The sequence below is a fragment of the Thamnophis elegans genome, chromosome 8 (genome assembly GCF_009769535.1).
Source record: "Thamnophis elegans isolate rThaEle1 chromosome 8, rThaEle1.pri, whole genome shotgun sequence".
NCBI classification, from domain to species: Eukaryota; Metazoa; Chordata; class Lepidosauria; order Squamata; family Colubridae; genus Thamnophis; species Thamnophis elegans.
Window position 1 is genome coordinate 48,997,945 of NC_045548.1, and position 20,366 is coordinate 49,018,310.

Sequence of the window (20,366 nt, forward strand, 5' to 3'; positions counted from 1 at the left end):
TAAGTTTCCACGCTTGGAATCCCTAAGAGTTTGAATGAACTTGCAGAAGAGGAAAACAGAGGTAGATGAGCAACTATACCCCAACAAGTGTATGTCAATGTTTATGAATGTCCCAAAGGTGCTTTTTAAAGAGGCTACTGGACTTTCTGGTTGTTGTTGTTGTTGTTGTGAGTGGCATGCTGCACAACTCTAGGCCATATTTTCTTCAACACAGAGATATTCTCAAGGGAGGATAAAAAGTAAAGATGTGGGCATAATCACTGGATCATAGCCCTTTTTAAACATGTATTTTAGAAGCTGTGGAGCTTCTATCATACATTGGTGGCAATTATTAAATGTGTGATTGACACAAAAATAATAGGGAAAGCAAATGGGACGTTATCAAGATTCAGGAGTATATTGACAAGTTAGGAAAACTAAAAATATGAACACTAAGAGGAAGAAATACAATTTTGGTTTTTGGGTAGGAGACTCAAATGCGTAAGTATGCGATTGAGAAGAATATAGGCCAGCAGAACATATGAGATGGATCTAGGTATCTTGGATTATAAACTAAACTAAAAATGCAAATGCAGCCCTAAACTGTATCAACAAAAGTACAGGATGAATTTCGAGATAATTCTTGTTTCTCTCTGTCCTGTGTAGATCAGAAAGTACCTCAAATATTAAGTCCAGTTCTAGGCACTGCATTTTAGAAAAGACATTGTTAGAGGACAGCAATCTATTTTGGGGGTGTCAAGACTGGATTGGGAGGAAATGGACAAGAAAAAAAGGAATGAAAGATAGAGAAATTGGAGTGAAATAAAAAACTGGAAAGATAGAGAAAGTGGAGTGAAAAACAAGTCCTATGAAAACATATTCTGAAGATAATTTCCCAACAGAATAAATAGAAAGTGGATATAAGAAAAGGATGTGAAAGCTGCTTAGACTAGAATAACAAGATCATTATTAGAGTACTATAGGAGTAAATTATCTGTCTGTCTGTCTGTCTATAGCAAGGATGTCAAACTCATGGCTTGTGGGCCGAATGCGTGTCATATGCTGGCCAAGCCCATCCCTGGTTTAGCAAAGAGGAAAAAAGTCACGATACATCACATGACGGCAACGTAACATTGCAAGTCTGACACCATGATCTATATATATAGAGAGAAAGGGAGACCAAGAGGGAGAGTGAGGGAAGGAGAAAAATAGTTGTGAAAAATGTTTTCAAACAGAACAAGGAATAGTTAAAGAGGCATGGAAAATGCAGAATGATGTTGACCGAAATAAAACATTGTCTTGGAAGTGAATAAAAGAGGCTAAACAAGCAAAATAAATGGATTATGCCAGCATACTTGAAGAAGATTAAAGGAATTATATAAAAGTAAGCAAGCTCATCCCTCCATTAAAACAAGTTTCAAATTTTACTATTTGTTTAAATATAAACCTGTTAATATTCTATTAATGTTTTGTTTGATATTTAAATGTACAATTTTTAAAAGTGATCCATTTCTGCCTAATCCTAACCACAATTAAATCACTAGTCATAAATGTGGAGGGCCGGGTTGGACAAATTTATTTAACTATAATAAAGGTCCAATAAAGGCTTACTGTTTGTACCTGAGGCTTAATTAGGCATATTTGTGGTTTCCATATGCCAATCTGCTAACCAACCAACAAAGAGACAGAGACAGAGAGTGAGAGAGTGAGAGAGTGAGTGAGTGAGTGAGTGAGAGAGAGAGAGAGAGAGAGAGAGAGAGAGAGAGAGAGAGAAACTAAAAAAGGAATGATTATGAAGTAGGGTTAAGTAAAAAAAGGTCAGCATGATTTTGTTCATCTCCAAGATTTACTCTCACTTGAGTTAGAAAATCACAATTTCAATAAACGTTGACCATAGTCATCTGGTATATTTTACCTGCCAAAATTTGATATAAATTGTTAAGATAATGAAATCTAGAAAAATCTATCAAATTTCTCATTTTTAGTATGAATGTAAAATTGAAGGAACAATAAATTTTATTGCCAATAATAAATATTCTACAAAGGTTTATCTTTACATTTAAATTTATTTTAACCACAAAATAATGGTTATTGAATGATTTCAATATTTTAATTCAAATGGAATATTCTGTACAAATAAGTATTTAATGACAAGAGATTTTAAAACAAACAAACAAACAAACAAACATTTACTATTTATTTTTATTTTCTTTTCCTTCCATTAGTCCCAAAAGCACAGCATCAGCTTCCAATAACATTGTATCATTTGTTCCTCCCAAGAATCTGGAGGAGAGTTCAAGGTCAATAAGTTTCAAGCGAACTTTGGATCCATTTTCATATTTCCTGGTGAAAAAAGAAAAACGTGTAATGACATATAAACATATATTTTGAAGTGGCATTTTAAACTTGATTGTTGTGAGTCTATGCTGCAAAATTCCATTCATCATATATATACTTTGTAATCTTCAACAAGATACTTTAAATAATAAGCCATTTTCCTCTCACCATGTAAAGATAATTTTGTTTAGTCTAAAGTGGTTTGGCAAAACTAGCCTTATTTCAAGAGCTGTCAAAAACAATGAGTTACACCAGGGCTGTCAAACTCGCGGCTCGGATGCATCACGCACTGGCCATGCCCACACCTGGTTTAGCGAAGGAAAAAAGTTGTGATACGTCATGTGACGACGCCGTGACTTTGCACATTTGACACCCCTGAGTTATACTAAATCTGAAGAGTAAAAAACCATGATTTGCCAAACAATCCACAACAGCCTGATTTGCACATAAAGTAGACCATAATAGGTAGGCTCAGGCAGCACTAAAAGCAAATGAATCAAGTTTAGGCAAAGTTATAAACTGGAATTTTCTGGATTTAAAATCATCCACTTGAAGTATGATTGACAATGTCAAACGTATATGTTTTTCAAGTAACTGCTCAAAAAATTGAATTTTACAGTTCTCCTGTCCTCATACTAAGTAACAGCCCACACACATGTGCAGACTGCAGTTATTGAAATGAATACAGTAATTGGAATCATACTCATTCGCATAAATTGTCCTACTGGACTTCTCTAGTTCAAATTCTTAAAAGCAGAATTCCAGCTATCCTGCTCTGTTTTTAACCCTTGTCTGCAATCAGTGATTCTTTGAATAAAACGGAGGGCAGAAAACTGTTCTCCATACTGTTTCTAACTAAGATAATCTTTCTCCCCCTAAAAGGCCTAGATACCTTAATGCTCAACCATGGATGTCGGTGCACCTGAAAGTAAACTTGCCAACTCATCCCAGATGATGAACCAGGGTACTTCTTAAAACAATATACCATAGAGAACCAAGTGCCAAATTGACTCTGTACTATCTGGAGCATTGGCAATGTGCCTTCTGTAGCTAGAAGTCTCTAAACACTGAAGGACCTTCCTTCCCCCTGGCTGTGTTAGAAGACAAGAAAAGACAGACAATACAGTTGCATCTGTCACCAGATGTAGAAAGAAAAAACCTTTCACCTGATCTAGGTTCTGATCCCTCCAGCAACATGGCAGCAATGAGAGGCTGGTGTAAAATTCTTGCACAATCGTAAGTCACATAGGGACCCTGGCTCAACTTCATCTTCTGCCACCATGATATGAAAGTAGCCTATCTGGGACTGGAACTGGGACCATCTCCTTGAGCATGAGCAGGGGAGGTAACTTAGATCAAGGAAGGAAACAGGCCAAGTGATGCTCCACATGCATCAATCAGGGCATACTCACATATGACCAGCAAGGAAGAGCCCTAGCAGAGAGTTCTATGGAAAATATAACAATGTATTCACTTGGCCCCATACTGGCCATGAATGTCATAGTTGCATGGATGGTAAAGACTGCACTAAAAGTGGATCTTTCTTTCAGGCATCCAGACAAGGGCTATCTTCACAGTAAAAATTTCAACAACTCCCCCCCCCACTCCCCAGGCAAGTTTGTTAGGGTTTGCTGAGAGATACTGTTGCTGCCCATCCTTGCCCACTTTTCCCAAAATGGTCGCTCTCTTATGCACTTACAAACACCTGTGGAGGGTAAAGAGGCCCTGGTGATGCTGGTTTTACCTTGTTTACCCTGCTGTTCCCCTCCTCCCCCTTCCTTTAGCTAGGGAAGATGGAGGGAAGCCAGTGGGAGAGAAAATAAAGGCAGCAGATAACAATCAGTCTGTGGGATTAGATAATGCCAGAGGGCTGGCAAATGGGCAACAGAAGTACAGATGCTTCCAGAGCAGGGATGATGGTAATTCTTATGCTTCCCTTGGCAGGCTAAATTCTGGCAGTAGTCCAGCTTCCACTCGGGGAAACATGAACATTACTTTCAGCACTTTCCTAGCAAATGAGATTTTGATGCATATGGAATAAACTGCTGAAAAAAATAAATGTTATGTACAGTATATTTTTTTATCAATGCATATATATGTACATTGAGCTGCCTGTTATAATAATGTACCTACCCAGAAGCCATAGTGTTATTTTCAGAAATACTATTCTTCCTTTGTAAGAGAAATTTTAAACAAATATTTGCAGATTATATTTTCTATGCAATTGATTTTTCTCACCAAAGGCAATGTAGGTGGGGGTATCTGTAAAAAAGTATGAATTCACTGAAGTAGTCTAATGCTCCATTTTAAGATTTATTTGCTTCCTATCATCAGAGTTAAAAGAAAACACTCTGTATCTCACATAGAATTGTTTCTTTTAACAACAAATACTGAAATGAATTCAGTTGTAATGGCTTCTTTTGCTTGAATAAGAGTGGGGAAATTCTTGAAGTGATGGCCAAGTCCCTTTCTAGGGGCAAAATACACATGGAAGGGAATTTTGTGAGCAATTTTTATCTGTCTAATTAATGGAAAGGGAAAGAGAAGATGACACAAATGATCAAAATTAAAAGACAAATTCTAATTTTAACCAAAGCTGAGGCAATCTACAGTAGAAATAATTCTGGTATTAAAATCCTTGGTTTGGTCACTGTCACTATTTGGAACCCAGAAATTCCCAAATAGTTACCAAAGAATGTGATATTTCATCTTTAAACCTGATTTGGCAGATATCACACATGCCCATGCCAGAATGTTAAAAGTTCAGTCCCCACCTCCCATCCCAGCTGCGTTTTTTGTTCTTTCATACTTATTTCTATTTTTTCCCCTGATTACTAGAGCTAAACAAATCCCAGCTCTTACCATTATGGCTCTTTTTTACTATGTACCAAAAGGAGCCTGCTTGTCTGAACAGGACAGGAAGAGAGCAATTAAATTTGATTTTGCATTTCTGCATGAAGAGGTAATTTAAAAGCTTTTCCTTTGGACAGGTTTCTTGACATTTCCCCCTGCCCCAAGAATTCCTTAGCATGTGCCAATTCACTCCAGTAACTGCTCTCATCCCCAAAAAGAAGAATTCATGTCTTTGACACAATAAATACAAAGCACAATGAAATGAAGATGTCCTTGTGGGGTATCACACTGAACAACGCAATCCTTCCAAATAATCAAGGGTCCCTGAAACATACATTGATACATTGTCAATCACAAAATCCATTACGAAGTCCCAATTCAAATTGGTAAAATAAACCCTTCCCACATGTATACCCATTCCAAGTTCATGAAATAAGCTTTTACATAAATTCTTAGATGACATTTTCTATACTTCTAAACATGCCATTCCCCAAACATATTTATTTAGGGCAATATTTTTATTTAATATATGAAAGTATCTATCATGCTTATGGACCTCTTCTATAATTTTGTCTTCTAAGATAGAGGTTCTCAAACAGAGGTTGCAACTCTCTCCACTCTGGAGGGGACTACAGATGGTCATTTTGATTGGTTTGCAAATGGGGAGAATGATAGTTGGCTTACCTGAATGGTCGTTCTCTAGGCGCTGCGGGAGTATCCAAGCATGGGTTAACTTCAGTTTTCTGCCCAAGGACTGAGTTCAAAGTTTTTGTAGCCACGCCTCCTGCTCCCTTTAGAGGCTCAGTTTAAAAAACGAAGGTATGAGACCCAGAAGCATGCTGTGTGGAGAAAAGTCTATGCCATGGAGATGATAAGTCATGCACCCACAGGCGACCCCAGGGCAGGGTTGGACACTTCTGCAGCGCTTAGAGAATGACCATTCAGGTAAGCCAACTCTCATTATCCTAGGCGCTGCTTGGAGTGTCCAAGCATGGGACATACCCAAGCTATGTAGTCCCAGGGTGGGAAGAAGGAATGTCCAGGTTAGTAGGAGCCGCGAGGACCCGCTGTAAGATTCTCCTTCCAAATGAAGCCTCTGCAGAGGCAAAGGAGTCCAGTCTGTAATTCCGAATGAACAGTGACAGTGAGGACCAGGTAGCTGCCCTGCAGATCTCATCAATAGGCACTTGAGTGGCCCAAGTGCTGTAGTCGCGGCGCTCCTTGTGGAGTGTGTGCTGTTATACGAGGAACAGGTCTGGGTTGTTGCTCGTAAGCCGGCTTAGTGCAAGCATGCAGCCAACGTCCTATGTGGAAGACGATATCTTTCTGCCCATGGAGGTGGGCTGGAATGATATGAAGAATGATTCTGACTTGTGAAAGAAAGCTGTCCTCTTTTTGTATATCTGCACAGTGCGGCGCACATCCAATTTGTGCCAGACACGCTCCCTGGGATGACTGGGGTGTGGGTAGAAGTGAGAGAGGATGACCTCCTGCGTTCTGTGGAATAAGCTGTTAATTTTTGGTAGAAATGCTGGATCCAATCACAGAATGACTCTGTCCGAATGCATAATACAAAGGTCCTCCCTAACGGAGAGGGCGGCTAGCTCTGAAATTCTGTGCGCTGAAGTGATGGCTACGAGAAAGGCGGTTTTGAACGACAAATGTCGTAGGCTAACAGAGCAAATTGGTTTGAATGGTGCTGATGTTAAGGTATGCAAGACAATCGATAAGTCCCAAGTTGGGTAACAGTGAATCGTCGGAGGGTGTAGGTTTGTAGCCCCCTTTAGGAAACTGCGAACCCTTGGGTGTCTGCTGAACGGTTGAGAATAGTCTCTGGACAAGATGGTGGCTAGGGCTGCCATCTGCTTCCGAAGGGTGCTGAGGACAAGGCCCTTGTCCAACCCCTCCTGGAGGAAGTCCAGGATTTGTGGAATTGTTGCTGCTGGGTCCTCGATGTGACGGGACTGACACCAAGAGAAGATAGCCCAAGATCCACACGGTGGAAGGTCGTCTGGACACCTGGATGGTGTGGATGACCTTGTCAGAGAAGCTGTCCTGCCTGAGGAGGTCCCCCTCAAGTGCCAAACGGCTAACTGAAGCCATTGAGGGTCCAGGTGTGGTATGGCCCCTTGATTGAGGGAAATTTGCTCCTGAGGTATGTGACAGTGCTTAGTCACTGACAGGCTGACAAGGTCGGTGAACCAGGACCTCCTTGGCCAGTGCGGGGCGACTAGCAGGACTTCGGCGCCCTCCAATAAGATCTTCCTGATCACCTGTTGTATCAGTGGGAGGGGCGGAAACACGTATAACAGGCCAGGAGGCCAGCAGCATTGAAGAGCGTCCGTCCCTTCCCTGCCAGAGCATTGGAATCTTGAAAAGAACTGGGGGAGGTGTGTATTCTCAGGACTGGTGAACAGGTCTATTGTCGGAAGACCGAATCTCTGGGTCAGTTGGTAAAACAGAGACGGGTGAACTCACCATTCCGAGTTGCTGATGGTTGTTCTCCTTAGCCAGTCCGCTGTCACGTTGTCCTCCCCCAAGATGTGGTCCGCTCTCAAAGACTCGAGATGACGCTCCACCCATCGTCCTATGGCCTCTGCCTCCGACATCATTTGGTTCTTCAAAAGGACCTGCGGTTACCCTGTTGCCTGGGTTTGTCCCTGAATGATGTCCTATCCTGGGAGAGGTCTTGCGTTTGGGAATAAGGGTTGGTAAATCCCCCAGAGGTGGATGGGGTGGTCTGCATTCCAAAAGGGCTGCCTACGAAAAAAGGAATGACCCTTACAGTCTGATTTCCTGACCGCTGGTAAGATTTTGGGTTTGTCCTTGAATTCAATTAAGACTGAGTCCAAGGCCTCACCAAAAAGCTTACCAACCTTGAAAGGGGCAAGGTCAACTTCCATTTCAGCTTCATGTCCGCCTGCCAGTGGCAGAGCCACAGCAGACGGCGTGAGGTCACATTAGATGCCAGAGCGCTAGAGGAAAATTTGGTGGCATTAAGGGAGACGTCGGCTGAATATTCGACCGCTGCAATAATTTTGTTGACATCCTGTTGCGATCGAGTGTCGCCGGCTGGGAGGTTGGCTAATAGCTTACGGAGCCAAAATAGGGCTGCCCTACTGAAGTAGGAAGAGGAGGAGGCGGCTTTCATGGCCCATGCGGTGGCCATATGAGTCTTATGACAGGCCTTCTCCACCCTCTTGTCTTCCGCCTTGAGTCCCTCCAGCAGATTGGCTGGAAGGACTCAGTCGGGTTAGTGTCACTATAAGGTCATCTACTTGAGGAAGCTTTAGGAGCTCCTCCATGCCACTCTCCATAGAGTAGAGCTTTTTATCCACCCCACTGGGATTAGCCATCGAGGCAGGCTGGGCCCATTGTCGCTGGATGACATCCAGGAACAGCTGCAGTGCCGGGACCAGCTCCTGAGGGGGGGGTGGCCTCCTTAAAGAGACCTGCACCTGGATCCCCTGATCCAACCGTTTCCTTGCTACCCTGTTCAGTGGCATTCTTGTCGTATTGGGCGGATAGTCCCATTTGAATGGACGAAGCCCTAGCCTTGCTCAGAATGGCCTTAAACATTGAAGGCTTGAATAAGCCCGATAAGGCGGGGGCGTCGGGAACCAGAATTTCGTCCTCCGACAGATCAGGGGCGTCCTTTCCAGCCTCCTCATCCTAGACACCTCGCTGACAGCTGAGGAAGCAGAAGGGGAGGCTCCAGTAGATTGAGTGTGAGCCCCTGTGGCCTGCACGTTAGCTCTGGCCCTGCTCTGGAGAGGCAAGGTGAGACCCAGTTGTTGGATGCCATTTGAAATCCCCTGCGATATTGCCCATGCGACCACCTGCTGCATTGCTTGAGATAACTCATGAGTGGTCCCGGGAATAGGTCCAGAAGGGGAAAGATCCTCCCCCATTAGAGAACAGCCCTCCTCCATATCCACCTCTTCCAGGGATGAATCAGGAGACCTGGGAGATGCCCTGGAAGGATTGGGTGAAAAGCCAAAGTCCCCTTCTTCTGCCAGAGATGGAAATCCCTCCCATTGATTATCCACTATGGGAAGGTCTGCAGGAACCTGAGCTGGTGGTGGTTCCCTGTCTCAAACATTTGGTGCCTGGACATTTACTGCCCTTTGAAACTGTTTCTCCAGGACTTTCTGTCTCCTCTCAGCCAACCTTTCTGCAGCCTTGGAGACCTTCTTGGCTTTGGACTGTTTCCCCTTTGCAGGGCACCCTGCACTGTCCCGTTTAGCAGCAGGGTTGGGCCTGCTGCGCTTGTTAGAGATAGGCCCACTTTGATCCCTGACTTTAGCCATACCATTGCTGACCATGGTCCACTTCCAGCCCTATCACCGCTTGGTTGTAATTAATCCCTGTACGTGATAGAGAATGGATGATGGGCCGTTTAATTTAGTCCAAGTCCTGAGAAAAATGGGGCCGGTCAGGGATCAATAATGACGAGCAATTTTTTTGGTGCCAAATTGGAGAGAGTCCTAGGGCACTGCAGATCCGCGCTAGAATAAAGCAGGGAATGGCCACAGCGAAGCCAAACTCCCTGCAGACGCTCCTAATAATCTTCTTGGGGAGGGGGAGACCTGCCTGGAGGCCCAGAGCAAGATCCAAAGTTAAGAAGCACTCCCAGCAGTGATCTGCTGTGGAGCCAGCGGCAATTCAAACGGCTTGAAAATAAAGCGCACCACTTTTTTTCTTTTCAAAATGGCTGCCACAAGCTTTGGAACACACCGGGGAGCTGTCGGCAATCTGGAGAGCTCAGCAGAGCCTCCGGGGCTAAACACAGTCCCCCGACAGCTTTTGTGGGATCCCTAACCTTCCTACCTGCCCCCAGAGCTTGCCAGTGGCCGTTGACAAGCCTCCCGGTGGTGCCTCAACCGCAGTGGTCACGGAAGGCAGCCGCGCTCCAAGCTGCCTGTTCCGCACATCAGAAGGCTATAGGAAGGAAGTTTTCAATTGAAAGAAGAATCTAACAAAACCCAATTCTTCCTAACCTACACTCTAAACACAAAAATAAGAAAAGAGGTTACACTAGACTGTTTGGAGAGTCCAAGTTGCTGTCCAAGAACTGGAGCTCCCCAACTGTGTCCTTTTAGGGCGACTGAGTTTTTTAAACTGAGCCTCTAAAAGGGAGCAGGAGGCATGGCTACACAAACTTTGAACTCAGTCCCTGGGCAGCAAGGCACTCCAAGCAGCACCTAGGAGAAGGAGGTCTCATGTACACAACTAGAGCGCTAACCAATTGGCTTGCCTTTGCCTAACCAAGGAAGCTAGTTCAAGGAAAGGAGGCAGTAAAATTCAGAGCAAGTTTTAACAGCAGCATTTCTTCCATGTTTTAGAAAGGGAGCATAGCAGTGCTTCGGCAACTGAGCTATTGTTGAGGAGGGCAGCAAAATGCCAATTTGGAGCACACTGGGAGGACAGGTGGCCTAGTCTCTTGTCAGAAGGCAACAGTAATGGTAATGCTGTGAGCACTGCAAGATGAACCTTAAGAGACAGGGGCGGCACTGGAGAATAGAATTGCAGCAGCCCTGCCACCTGTCCTATTCATGAGACTTTCATTCCTTTATCACCATCTAGACTTTTGCCAAATGAGGGAGGGTTGCCTTCGAAACTGCTGTGCCCTAGGGCATCCTTGCTCAATGCCACCACCAACTGGAAATTGTCTGCACACAACCTGTAGGTGTAGGAACAGAATCATTGGTTCACTGCAGTGCCAAACATGTGGCCAAATAGAAACTGAATGTTTTAAGGTTCTGGGTTCTATATGTGCAGTATTTCACTGCTAAGGTTCTGGGCTTTATATGTGCTGTGCCCTTAGTTTGTACTGTTTCAGCCAGCAACTGAAGTGACCCCTCAGGAAAATTGAGAACTAATAGTGAAACAGTCAAAAGCAAAGGGAGATGTGTGAATTGAAAGCTGATTAGATAAGCTTAGACCTCTCTCTTGCAGTGGGGTCCTTAAGCCCTTCACCTGCTTCCTCTGGAGATGCTTTTTTTCCTAATGGAGCAGAGCCACCAATCATTCTGCATTATCTAGGCAACTAAAGAACAGAAAAGACCTTCCACATTTTTAAAAAGTGAATTTGCTACAATAGTTACTGCCCAATGGCAGTATTACAGCAGCATACTACTGTATATGAAGACCGATAATACCGGTGGAGTTAAGTGGGAAAGGCGACACTTTTTGCAGGACCACAGCTACCAGAGGCCATTTTACAGTTGGCACTAGTAGTAAAGTATTTGGGAAGAGTCATTACTTTACAAAAAAAGTAACTAATCTTTGAGAACACATTTAGGGAAACATGAAACAGGAACACTGAAGAGCTGCACAGGTGAAGCCAGAGAACTCTCAGAATGAATCCTGCTTTCCCCCCACTTGTTTCGGCAAGTTAGCAGTTGACTTGTCCAGACAACATGGGCAGCACAATCTCAGGGACTTCCAAGACAGCTAAACCTGTGACAAAGGGGGTGGGTGGGGTGAGAGCAAAGCCCAGAAGTAGTTTTGACAGATGGCTAAACCTGCAGGTTAAGCCATCTGTTAAAAACCACCTGCCATCCACAACAGTTTTATTTATTACCTGCTCCTTATTATTTATTATTTAGTTCAATCTATTCAGGGTTCGCAGAATTCATGTGTCACTTTAGGCAGCCCTGCATCACAAGGTATGAGCATCCTAATGTATTAAACTATCTTCCAACATTTCATAAATTAGATCAAGTTACTCTAGAGCTTTATTCTGCTAACATTTTACACTGTAATATTGTATAGCCAAAGGAACTATATAAAACTAGAAATATATACTGTATTTTTCAGAGTATAAGATGCACCGGAGCATAAGACGCACCAAGGTTTTGAAGAAGCAAATTTTTTAAAAAAAGTTTTTGCACTCTATAAACCTCCCCCAAATGGCCCGTTTTTTGCAAAAATGGGCCAGGTTTGTTTTTTCCCAAGAAAAGAGCATGAATAGCCTTTAGGAGGCTTGTAGAGTGCTCCTGGAGACTGGGGGAGGGGCAAAATTGAACCAAAACATGGCCCGTTTTTTTGCTCATTTCTGCCCTCCCCAGCCCCCAGGAGCTCTCTGAAAACCTTCTAAAAGCTATGCACAGCCATTTTGGTGAAGGGGGCAGGGTTTTAGGAGGCAGAAAATGCTGTATTCAGTGTATAAGATGGACCTATATTTTCAGCCTCTTTTTTGAAGGAAAAAGGTGCATCTTATACTCCAAAAAATACGGTATTGAGATTCCAGATTCTATCAGCAGCACAATTTCCCACAGTCCCTAGGATTAGCTACTTTAACCCTAACACTGGAAAATCTACCACCAGGAACACTTATGGAAAGTTGCTTATTCTGTTCTAATGTTATTTCATTTGAAACAGAAAATTTTATGAGATCTGGATATACAGTAGCTGCAGAGATACACAGAAAAACATGTCAGTAAATATATTTAAACATTAATATATTAACTGTATACAATTTAGCTTTTTAAAAATTACAGGGCGGGGCATAACCTTTTCCTAGGGGGTCACAGCAAGATCGACAGCAGTTTACAACTTCCGCGACACCTCATTTTAAAGCCCATAAAAAACTGAATTGAATGAGCTATTAAATGTTAAATTTGCTTTAAGAATGGCTGGAAAATTCGATTCGGAAGAACAAAGGATCATTGACAGAATAAAATGCATTGCCTTTCGAGAGGCTCGAATTTTGGGGCAATGACGTCTGGCCGGGAAATTCGCCAGATCTCAATCCGGCAGAGAACATTGGGGCCATAATTAAGGATGAAGTGGAAGCTCTGATGATTCAGGAGCAAGGTCAAAATCGATATTCGGTTGAAACTTTGAGAATGAATTTGGAAACTGTGTTGAAAAATCTGGAAAATCGAACGGAACTGTTTGAAGATTTGTTGTGTTCTTATCCACCTCGTTTGAATGCTGTTCGAAGGGCTAATGGTGGTCATACTGACTATTAAATCGTGTCAATAAACTCAGTTTTTGATGGGCTTTCGAATGGTGTATGAATTATTTGTGTTGTTATTACAAGTGTTGCTGTGACCCCCTAGGAAAAGGTTATGCCCCGCCCTGTATTACAAGGAGACTGTAGCATTCTCCTTGGATCTCTGAATCCCTGAGACCTAGCAAAATTTACTACCATTCCTGGATCTTACTGAATTATTCTCACTTTAAATGTATATATTATTGTACCGTTAAAAGATTTTATCTATTGTTACGTAATATAGCAAATCTTATTTCATTTAAATGACATGCATATTCTTGCTACAAGTAGTCCTGGATTTACAATCATTCATTTAGAGACTGAAGTGATAACAGCCCTGAAAAATATGACTTATGACCTGTTCTCAAGCTTATAACTGTTGTAGCATCCACACAAAATGATCAAAATTTGGGTGTTTTGCCACCTGTGTATTTACATGGTTGCAGCATCTTGGGGAGATTTGATCACCATTTGTGACCTTCCCAGCTGCCCTCTGAGAAGTAAAATCAATGGGGGAAGCCAGATTCATTTAACAACCACATTATTCACTTAACAACAGCAGAGATCTATTTAACAACTATTGAAAAAGGTCATAAAATGAGGCATGACCTACTGAACAACAGCTTTGCTTAGCAAAATAAATGTTGGGCTCAATTTGGGGGAGTATCTGTTACAATAAAAACAGTTAGGAAACACACATCATTTCATTTACCTGCCATTATAAGCAGTTCATATTGCTGTACAGGTAGTCGACTTACGATCAGAATTGTAGAAAGAACAGATAGTGGAAAGATTTTATATAGTTAGATTTGAGCTTCGTCAGTTACACTCAGCAATTTTAATGATCAGGAATGACGGAAATCCCATACCAGACAAAAGCATTTATATTTAATGGCATCTATTTAATTCAAAAGCTGCTGACAATAATCAATTTATTTATGATATTTAATATGTAATAAAGCATTAACCTAAGTGGTTAGGATGCCCTTCCAAGACTAATCTCATAATTTTCTTTTCAATTAACTAATACTTCAATTAGCCTATTCGATAACTTACCTGATAATAGGCATTCTGAAGAAGCATCAAAAAACAACAAACCCCAACCACACCAATGACGTGGTTCTCACTGGGTGCGGGTGGGGGGTGGGAGGATAATATGCTGTTATTTTCAGAAGTGACAAAAGAAGTCAATACTTCCACTGCACTTTAAGGCTTCTTGTAAAGCTGAAATTTCAGTTAATGAATGGATTTGTTCGTAAGCTTCCTTTGCACTTGAAATTCAACAGAATCAGGTCTCACACAAGGGAACATGATGATGACAAGCAGTTCTATGAAAGATACAGCTCAATTTCCTTTAGTCATTCAGGTTTAGAGCCATATTCATGCTCTTAAAGGCTCAGTTTGCAAGAGAAGTCAGAAATACTTTCCAGATACTGGAAGTACATAATGGTATTTCAGCATTTTTATTTTTGTTGTCTCCTAGGTTTGAATCAAGAATCTGTTTTTTACTCACATTGCTTCCACTTTGCTGAGACTCAAACACAGAAGGTGACTTTCAGAGAAGGACATTTATTGCTGGATGTCCCACAAGTAAGAAATAGGAAAACATCCACAAAGTGCCACATGAAGCCTTCATTGATTACCCATTTTTCAGAGATCACAATGAAGACAGCAGGGTGGTATTTCCAATATTTCAGAATATGGGGGGGGGGTTATAAGAGGGATTTTAAAGTGTATTGTGATTCATAAATGACTTTTGGGAGTTGAGGCTAATTTTTGTCTGGTTTTTAAAGGCAAGATTGGGTTTGTAAGTATATAGATGGAAGATAACCAAGAATATAATGGATACAGGTTTAACTAAGAATTTGAAATACACCACAGAAAGAAGCAATGGCAAATCACATCCATACAATTCCCAATAAATCTACACAGAAGTATGTGATATTCAACTCAAAAATTATACATGGAGAAACATATCCATCACATGAAATCATTTGTTTTGTAGTCAACCAACAATAATTCATTGTAAAGAAAGAAAAATAGGAAAAATCTGGAAGCCAGTGTGAAAAACATGCCTCTAATATGCTGAAGAAAAAAGGGACGTTTACAGGAAATGAAAACAGAGGTACATAACAAAGAAGGATATAAGACAGCAGAAAAGAATAAAGCTGAAAATGAGCAGATGCCAGTGAGATACATTAAACGCAACCACAACAAATAGGATTAAGGTGAACTAAAGGCAGCATTGCTCTATAGCTGTGTTGGCGAACCTATGACATGCGTTTTGGAAGTGGCACGCAGAGCCATCTCTCCAGGCACGCCAGTTGTTGCCTGTTGCTCTTTTGGGTTCTGGCGTGCCAGCTGATCTTCACATGCAAGGGAGCGCCAGAAACCAGAAGACCAGGTGTCCAGCACATATGTGTACACTGGAAACCGGAAGCACAGCTCTCTGGGGACACCAGCCCGGTTGCTCTTCCAGTTTCTGGTGCTCCCTACGTGAATCCACATGCTCCTGTTTCAGCACTCGGTGGCAAAAAGGTTTGCCAACATTGCTCTATAGCAAGGAGAAAGTGATGAATTATTAATAGATGATTGAAAGAAGGCAGAACTTCCTAAGTCCTATTTTGTATCCATCTTTTTTAAGAAGACAAATGAACATTTCTTAAACAAAACATTTCCATTTTTCAACTAACTTTTCTCCTGATGTATCCAACCTCACTTCCATGTAACAAAATGGGCAGAAGCACACTTATATTCATCTGTTTTCATATATTTTGATGAAGATGAATTACTTGCAACAGATCACAATACATTTTGTACATTTATCCATAAACAGATGGAACAAGTGAGGGGAATTCACACGATCGTGCTCTACTAGACCCATTTACCAAGCTTTCTATATATTCTGACACATTTTTACTTCCATTATACATCATTCTTACTGCATTCAAAAACGAACTTTACCTTCCATATTGACACAAAACGTTCCATAATTCAAGCCATTCACTTTATCATACCTTGGGAAGATACAGTCAAGATATGAGAGTGTTCTTTCTCAGATTCATACATTTTATTCATTATTTTCTTTAGTGCTTTATAATCACTTTTCTGCTAAAAAAAAACCCTCAGGGGCATGCTTGCTTACCTTTATTTACTTGTAGTTTTTTGCGCTCTTCCTACATTACTCTTTATGTAACAGCAATTTTACAACTTGCACACATGAATCACCCTCTTCACAGATTCAATTAATTGCACAACTACTTTATAAGCAAATCACATCTACATTTTAACATTTCTTTTATATCATCTCTGCCTGTAGCCTTAACCATTTTCAACAATTCATATTTATGGCTTCCTTTACATCCATATTTTTGAGGGGCTACTATTTATAGAATTCATTTGAATTCCACTCTTCAGATTATCACAGATAGTCTCTGTTTAAAAAAAAAACACTCCCTCCAGCATTCTTTTTCTTAACTTTTATCCCTAATGACTTCATCATGTGCATTATCAATCCACTCTGCAGGAAGCTCGTTTAATACTTTTCATCCTACAACCATTATTATTTCCACCAAAATTATGCATTTATTGTCACTTTTAATCCTAACCATTTATGTTTTCTGAGTAATTTCTTTGCAACTATCTTTTTTCTCTTTAAAGAGACTATACAATCAATTCAAAGGAGATAATTCCTTTCAAAAGATCAGATTACCCCTTCAGATCTATGTGCATAGAAACTGCAATTATAGTCTCAGATTAAGATTATGTGCCAATATGCTCTCCCAACCCCACCCACCCACACAAACACTTCCAAGATTTGGCAAGAGGCTATAAGAGAAAGGTTCCTTTAGAATGTCTTTCCCAGAAAAGATCACCTAGAGCAAGGATATCAAACTCAAGGCCCAGGGACTGGATCCGACCTGTGGTGCTTAGATCTAGCCTGCAGGGCCGCCCTGGAAACAGCAAAGGACCGGCCTGTGGTGCCGATATCAGCGAAAACGTTTTAATTGGCAGAGGGTTGCAGGAGTCAGTTGCACCCAAAAATGGAGCTCAGGAGCCCATTTTTGCTGGCAGAGGACTCAGGCTGCCACAGGCAGTGATGTCGAGCTGGCCCTGCCCTTCCTGTCCCCTCTCCCCTCTTGTCAAAAATAAATAGGGAAGAGCTGAGGAGTTCGTTCAGTTTCTGTCAGATAAAATCACTCAGATTCGGACAGACCTGGACTCCGCTTGGGCAGTACCAGCCGAGATGCTGAGGGTTAGTCTTAATCAGATTTTCTGGGATGAGTTCAAATTTGTCACCCCTGAGGAAGTGGACAAGGCCATGGGAGCGATGAGTGCCTCCACCTGTTTATTGGACCTGTGCCCCTTCTGGCTGGTTTCGACCAGCAGAGAGGTGACACGAGGCTGGCTCCAGGCGATTACTAACGCATCTTTGCAGGAGGGGTCTTTCCCGCAACCATTAAAGGAAGCAGTGGTAAGACCCCTCCTGAAGAAGCCTTCCCTGGACCCAGCTATTTTGAAAAACTATCATCCTGTCTCCAACCTTCCTTTTTTGGGGAAGGTTGTTGAGAAGGTGGTGGCGCTTCAACTCTGACAGACCTTGAATGAAACGGATTATCTAGACTCCTTTCAGTCCAGTTTCAGGCCTGGGTACAGCACGGAAACCGCTTTGGTCGCCCTGACCGATGATCTCTGGCGGGCCAGGGATAGAGGACATTCCTCTATCCTGGTGCTTCTTGACCTCAGCGGCCTTCAATACCATCAACCATGGCATCCTTCTGCGATGCCTAGGGGAGGTGAGTGAGAGGCACCGTTTTACGGTGGTTCTCCTCTTACCTCTCTGACAGGTCGCAGTCGATATTGGTCGGGAGGCAAAGGTCGACCCCTTGGCCCCTCAAATGTGCTGTGCCACAGGGTTCGGTCTTGTCCCCCCTCCTATTTAACATCTACATGAAGCTGCTGGGTGAGATCATGCGACAGCACGGGGTGAAGTATCATCAATATGCAGATGATACTCAACTGTATCTTTCTGCCCCGTGCCAGCTCAGTGTAGCGGCGGGCGTGATGTGCTGATGCCTGGAGGCTGTTAGGATCTGGATGGGGGTGAACAAACTTGTGCTCAATCCTGATAAGACTGAGTGGCTTTGGATGCTGCCCCCGAAGGACAGCTTAGACAGTCCATCCTTAACCCTGGGGGGTGAAAATTTACGCCCCTCAGAAAGGGTCCGCAATTTGGGGGTCCTCCTGAATTCGCAGCTGAAACTGGAACATCATCTATCGGCTGTGACCAGGGGGGCCTTTGCCCAGGTTTGTCTGGTGCACCAATTACGGCCCTATTTGGATTGGGAGGCACTTCAAACAGTTATTCACGCCCTTGTCACCTCAAGGCTGGATTATTGCAACGCGCTCTACATGGGGCTACCCTTGGAAAGCGTTCGGAGACTGCAGTTAGTCCAGAATGCGGCCACACGAGCGATATTGGGTGCACCGAGGTACACCCACGTTACACCTGTCCTCCACGAGCTGCACTGGCTACCAGCTGGTCTCCGGATGCAATTCAAGGTGTTGGTTATTACCTTTAAAGCCCTACATGGCTTAGGGCCAGTGTACCTTCGAGACCGCCTACTGCCACATACCTCCCAGCGGCCAGTAAGATCCCACAGATTGGGCCTCCTTCAGATGCCGTCAGCCAGACAGTGTCAGCTGGCGGGCCCCCGGAGGAGAGCCTTCTCTGTGGCTGCTCCGACTCTTTGGAATCAGCTACCCCCAGAGATCCAAACCATACCCACTCTCATGGCCTTCAGGAAAGCTGTAAAAACATGGCTGTTCCGGCAGGCCTGGGGCTGTTGACCTCACTGTTGAGGTCCAGCCCCGATTAGAATGAATGTATGTGGTGTTGCGATTTTAAACCGTTTTCTTTTTTTTCCTTTTTTTTCCTCTTTGTTGTAAGCCGCCCGGAGTCCTTTGGGATTGGGTGGCATATAAATTTTATAAATAAATAAATTTTATAAATAAAATAAACCCTGATGCGGCCCTCAATGAAATCAAGTTTGACACCCATGACCCAGAGCACACATTATGGTCAGTGCTGTGAGGTGGTGTAGTATGCAGGGTAACTGCTGACTGCCAGCAGTTCGATCCTGACTTGCTCAAAGTTGACTCAGCCTTCTATCCTTCCGAGGTCAGTAAACCGCTGACCGCTCAATGAAGTGGTGGACGTGATGAACCGGGGTCTTGAAGCCGTTAGGGACTGGATGAGAGCTAACAAACTGGTACTCAACCCGGACAAGACCGAGTGGCTGTTGTGTTTCCCTCCCAATAATTTGGCTAGTGTTCCATCACTCAGGCTGGGGGGCCAAATTTTACACCCCTCAGACAGGGTTCGCAACTTGGGAGTCCTCCTGGACCCACAGCTGACCTTTGACCTTTGACCACCTGGACCCACAGCTGACCTTTGACCACAGCTGACCTTTGACCTTTGACCACAGCTGACCTTTGACCACCACCTGTCGGCTGTGACCAGGGGGGCATTTGCCCAGGTTCGCCTGGTGCGCCAGTTGCGACCCTACCTGAACCGGGAAGCTCTCACAACGGTCACTTGGGCCCTTGTGACCTCTAGGCTGGAATACTGCAACGTGCTCTACATGGGGCTGCCCTTGAAGAGCATCCGGCGGCTTCAGCTAGTCCAGAATGCGGCCGCGCGAGTGATTGTGGGCGCACCGCGGTTCGCCCACATAACACCTATCCTCCTATCTTGGCTACCTGTTGATCTCCGGGTGCGCTTCAAGGTGCTACTTACCACCCATAAAGCCCTCCATGGTAGTGGATCTGAGTACTTGAGAGACCGCCTCCTGCCAATTACCTCCCTACGACCTATTAGATCGCACAGATTAGGCCTCCTCCGAGTTCCATCCGCCAGTCAGTGTTGACTGGCAACTACGCGGAGGAGAGCCTTTTCAGTAGTAGCTCCGACCCTTTGGAACGATCTCCCCGTGGAGATTCGCACCCTCACCACCGTCCAGAGCTTCCGCACAGCCCTCAAGACCTGGCTATCCCGTCAGGCCTGGGGATAAAGATTCTAATCCGTCCCCACCCGAATGATGAATGAATGTTGTGTTCTACTTTTACTTATGTACTGTCTCATGTCTCGTTTTGTATTCCCCTCCCCATAAATTGTGAGCCGCCCTGAGTCCCC

The 20,366-nt window shown here is 43.4% G+C and overlaps 1 protein-coding gene across 1 annotated transcript in view; it reads right to left on the bottom strand.

Annotated features, from left to right (window-relative positions):
• Nucleotides 1-2,163: 2,163 nt before the first annotated feature.
• MRPS28 (mitochondrial ribosomal protein S28) overlaps nucleotides 2,164-20,366 on the bottom strand; it is a 49,781-nt gene continuing 31,578 nt past the window's right edge. The window contains exon 3 of the mRNA XM_032222468.1: nucleotides 2,164-2,322. Within this exon, the coding sequence (XP_032078359.1) occupies nucleotides 2,172-2,322 (151 nt within the window). The 3' untranslated portion in view covers nucleotides 2,164-2,171. The remainder of the gene's footprint in view (nucleotides 2,323-20,366) is intronic.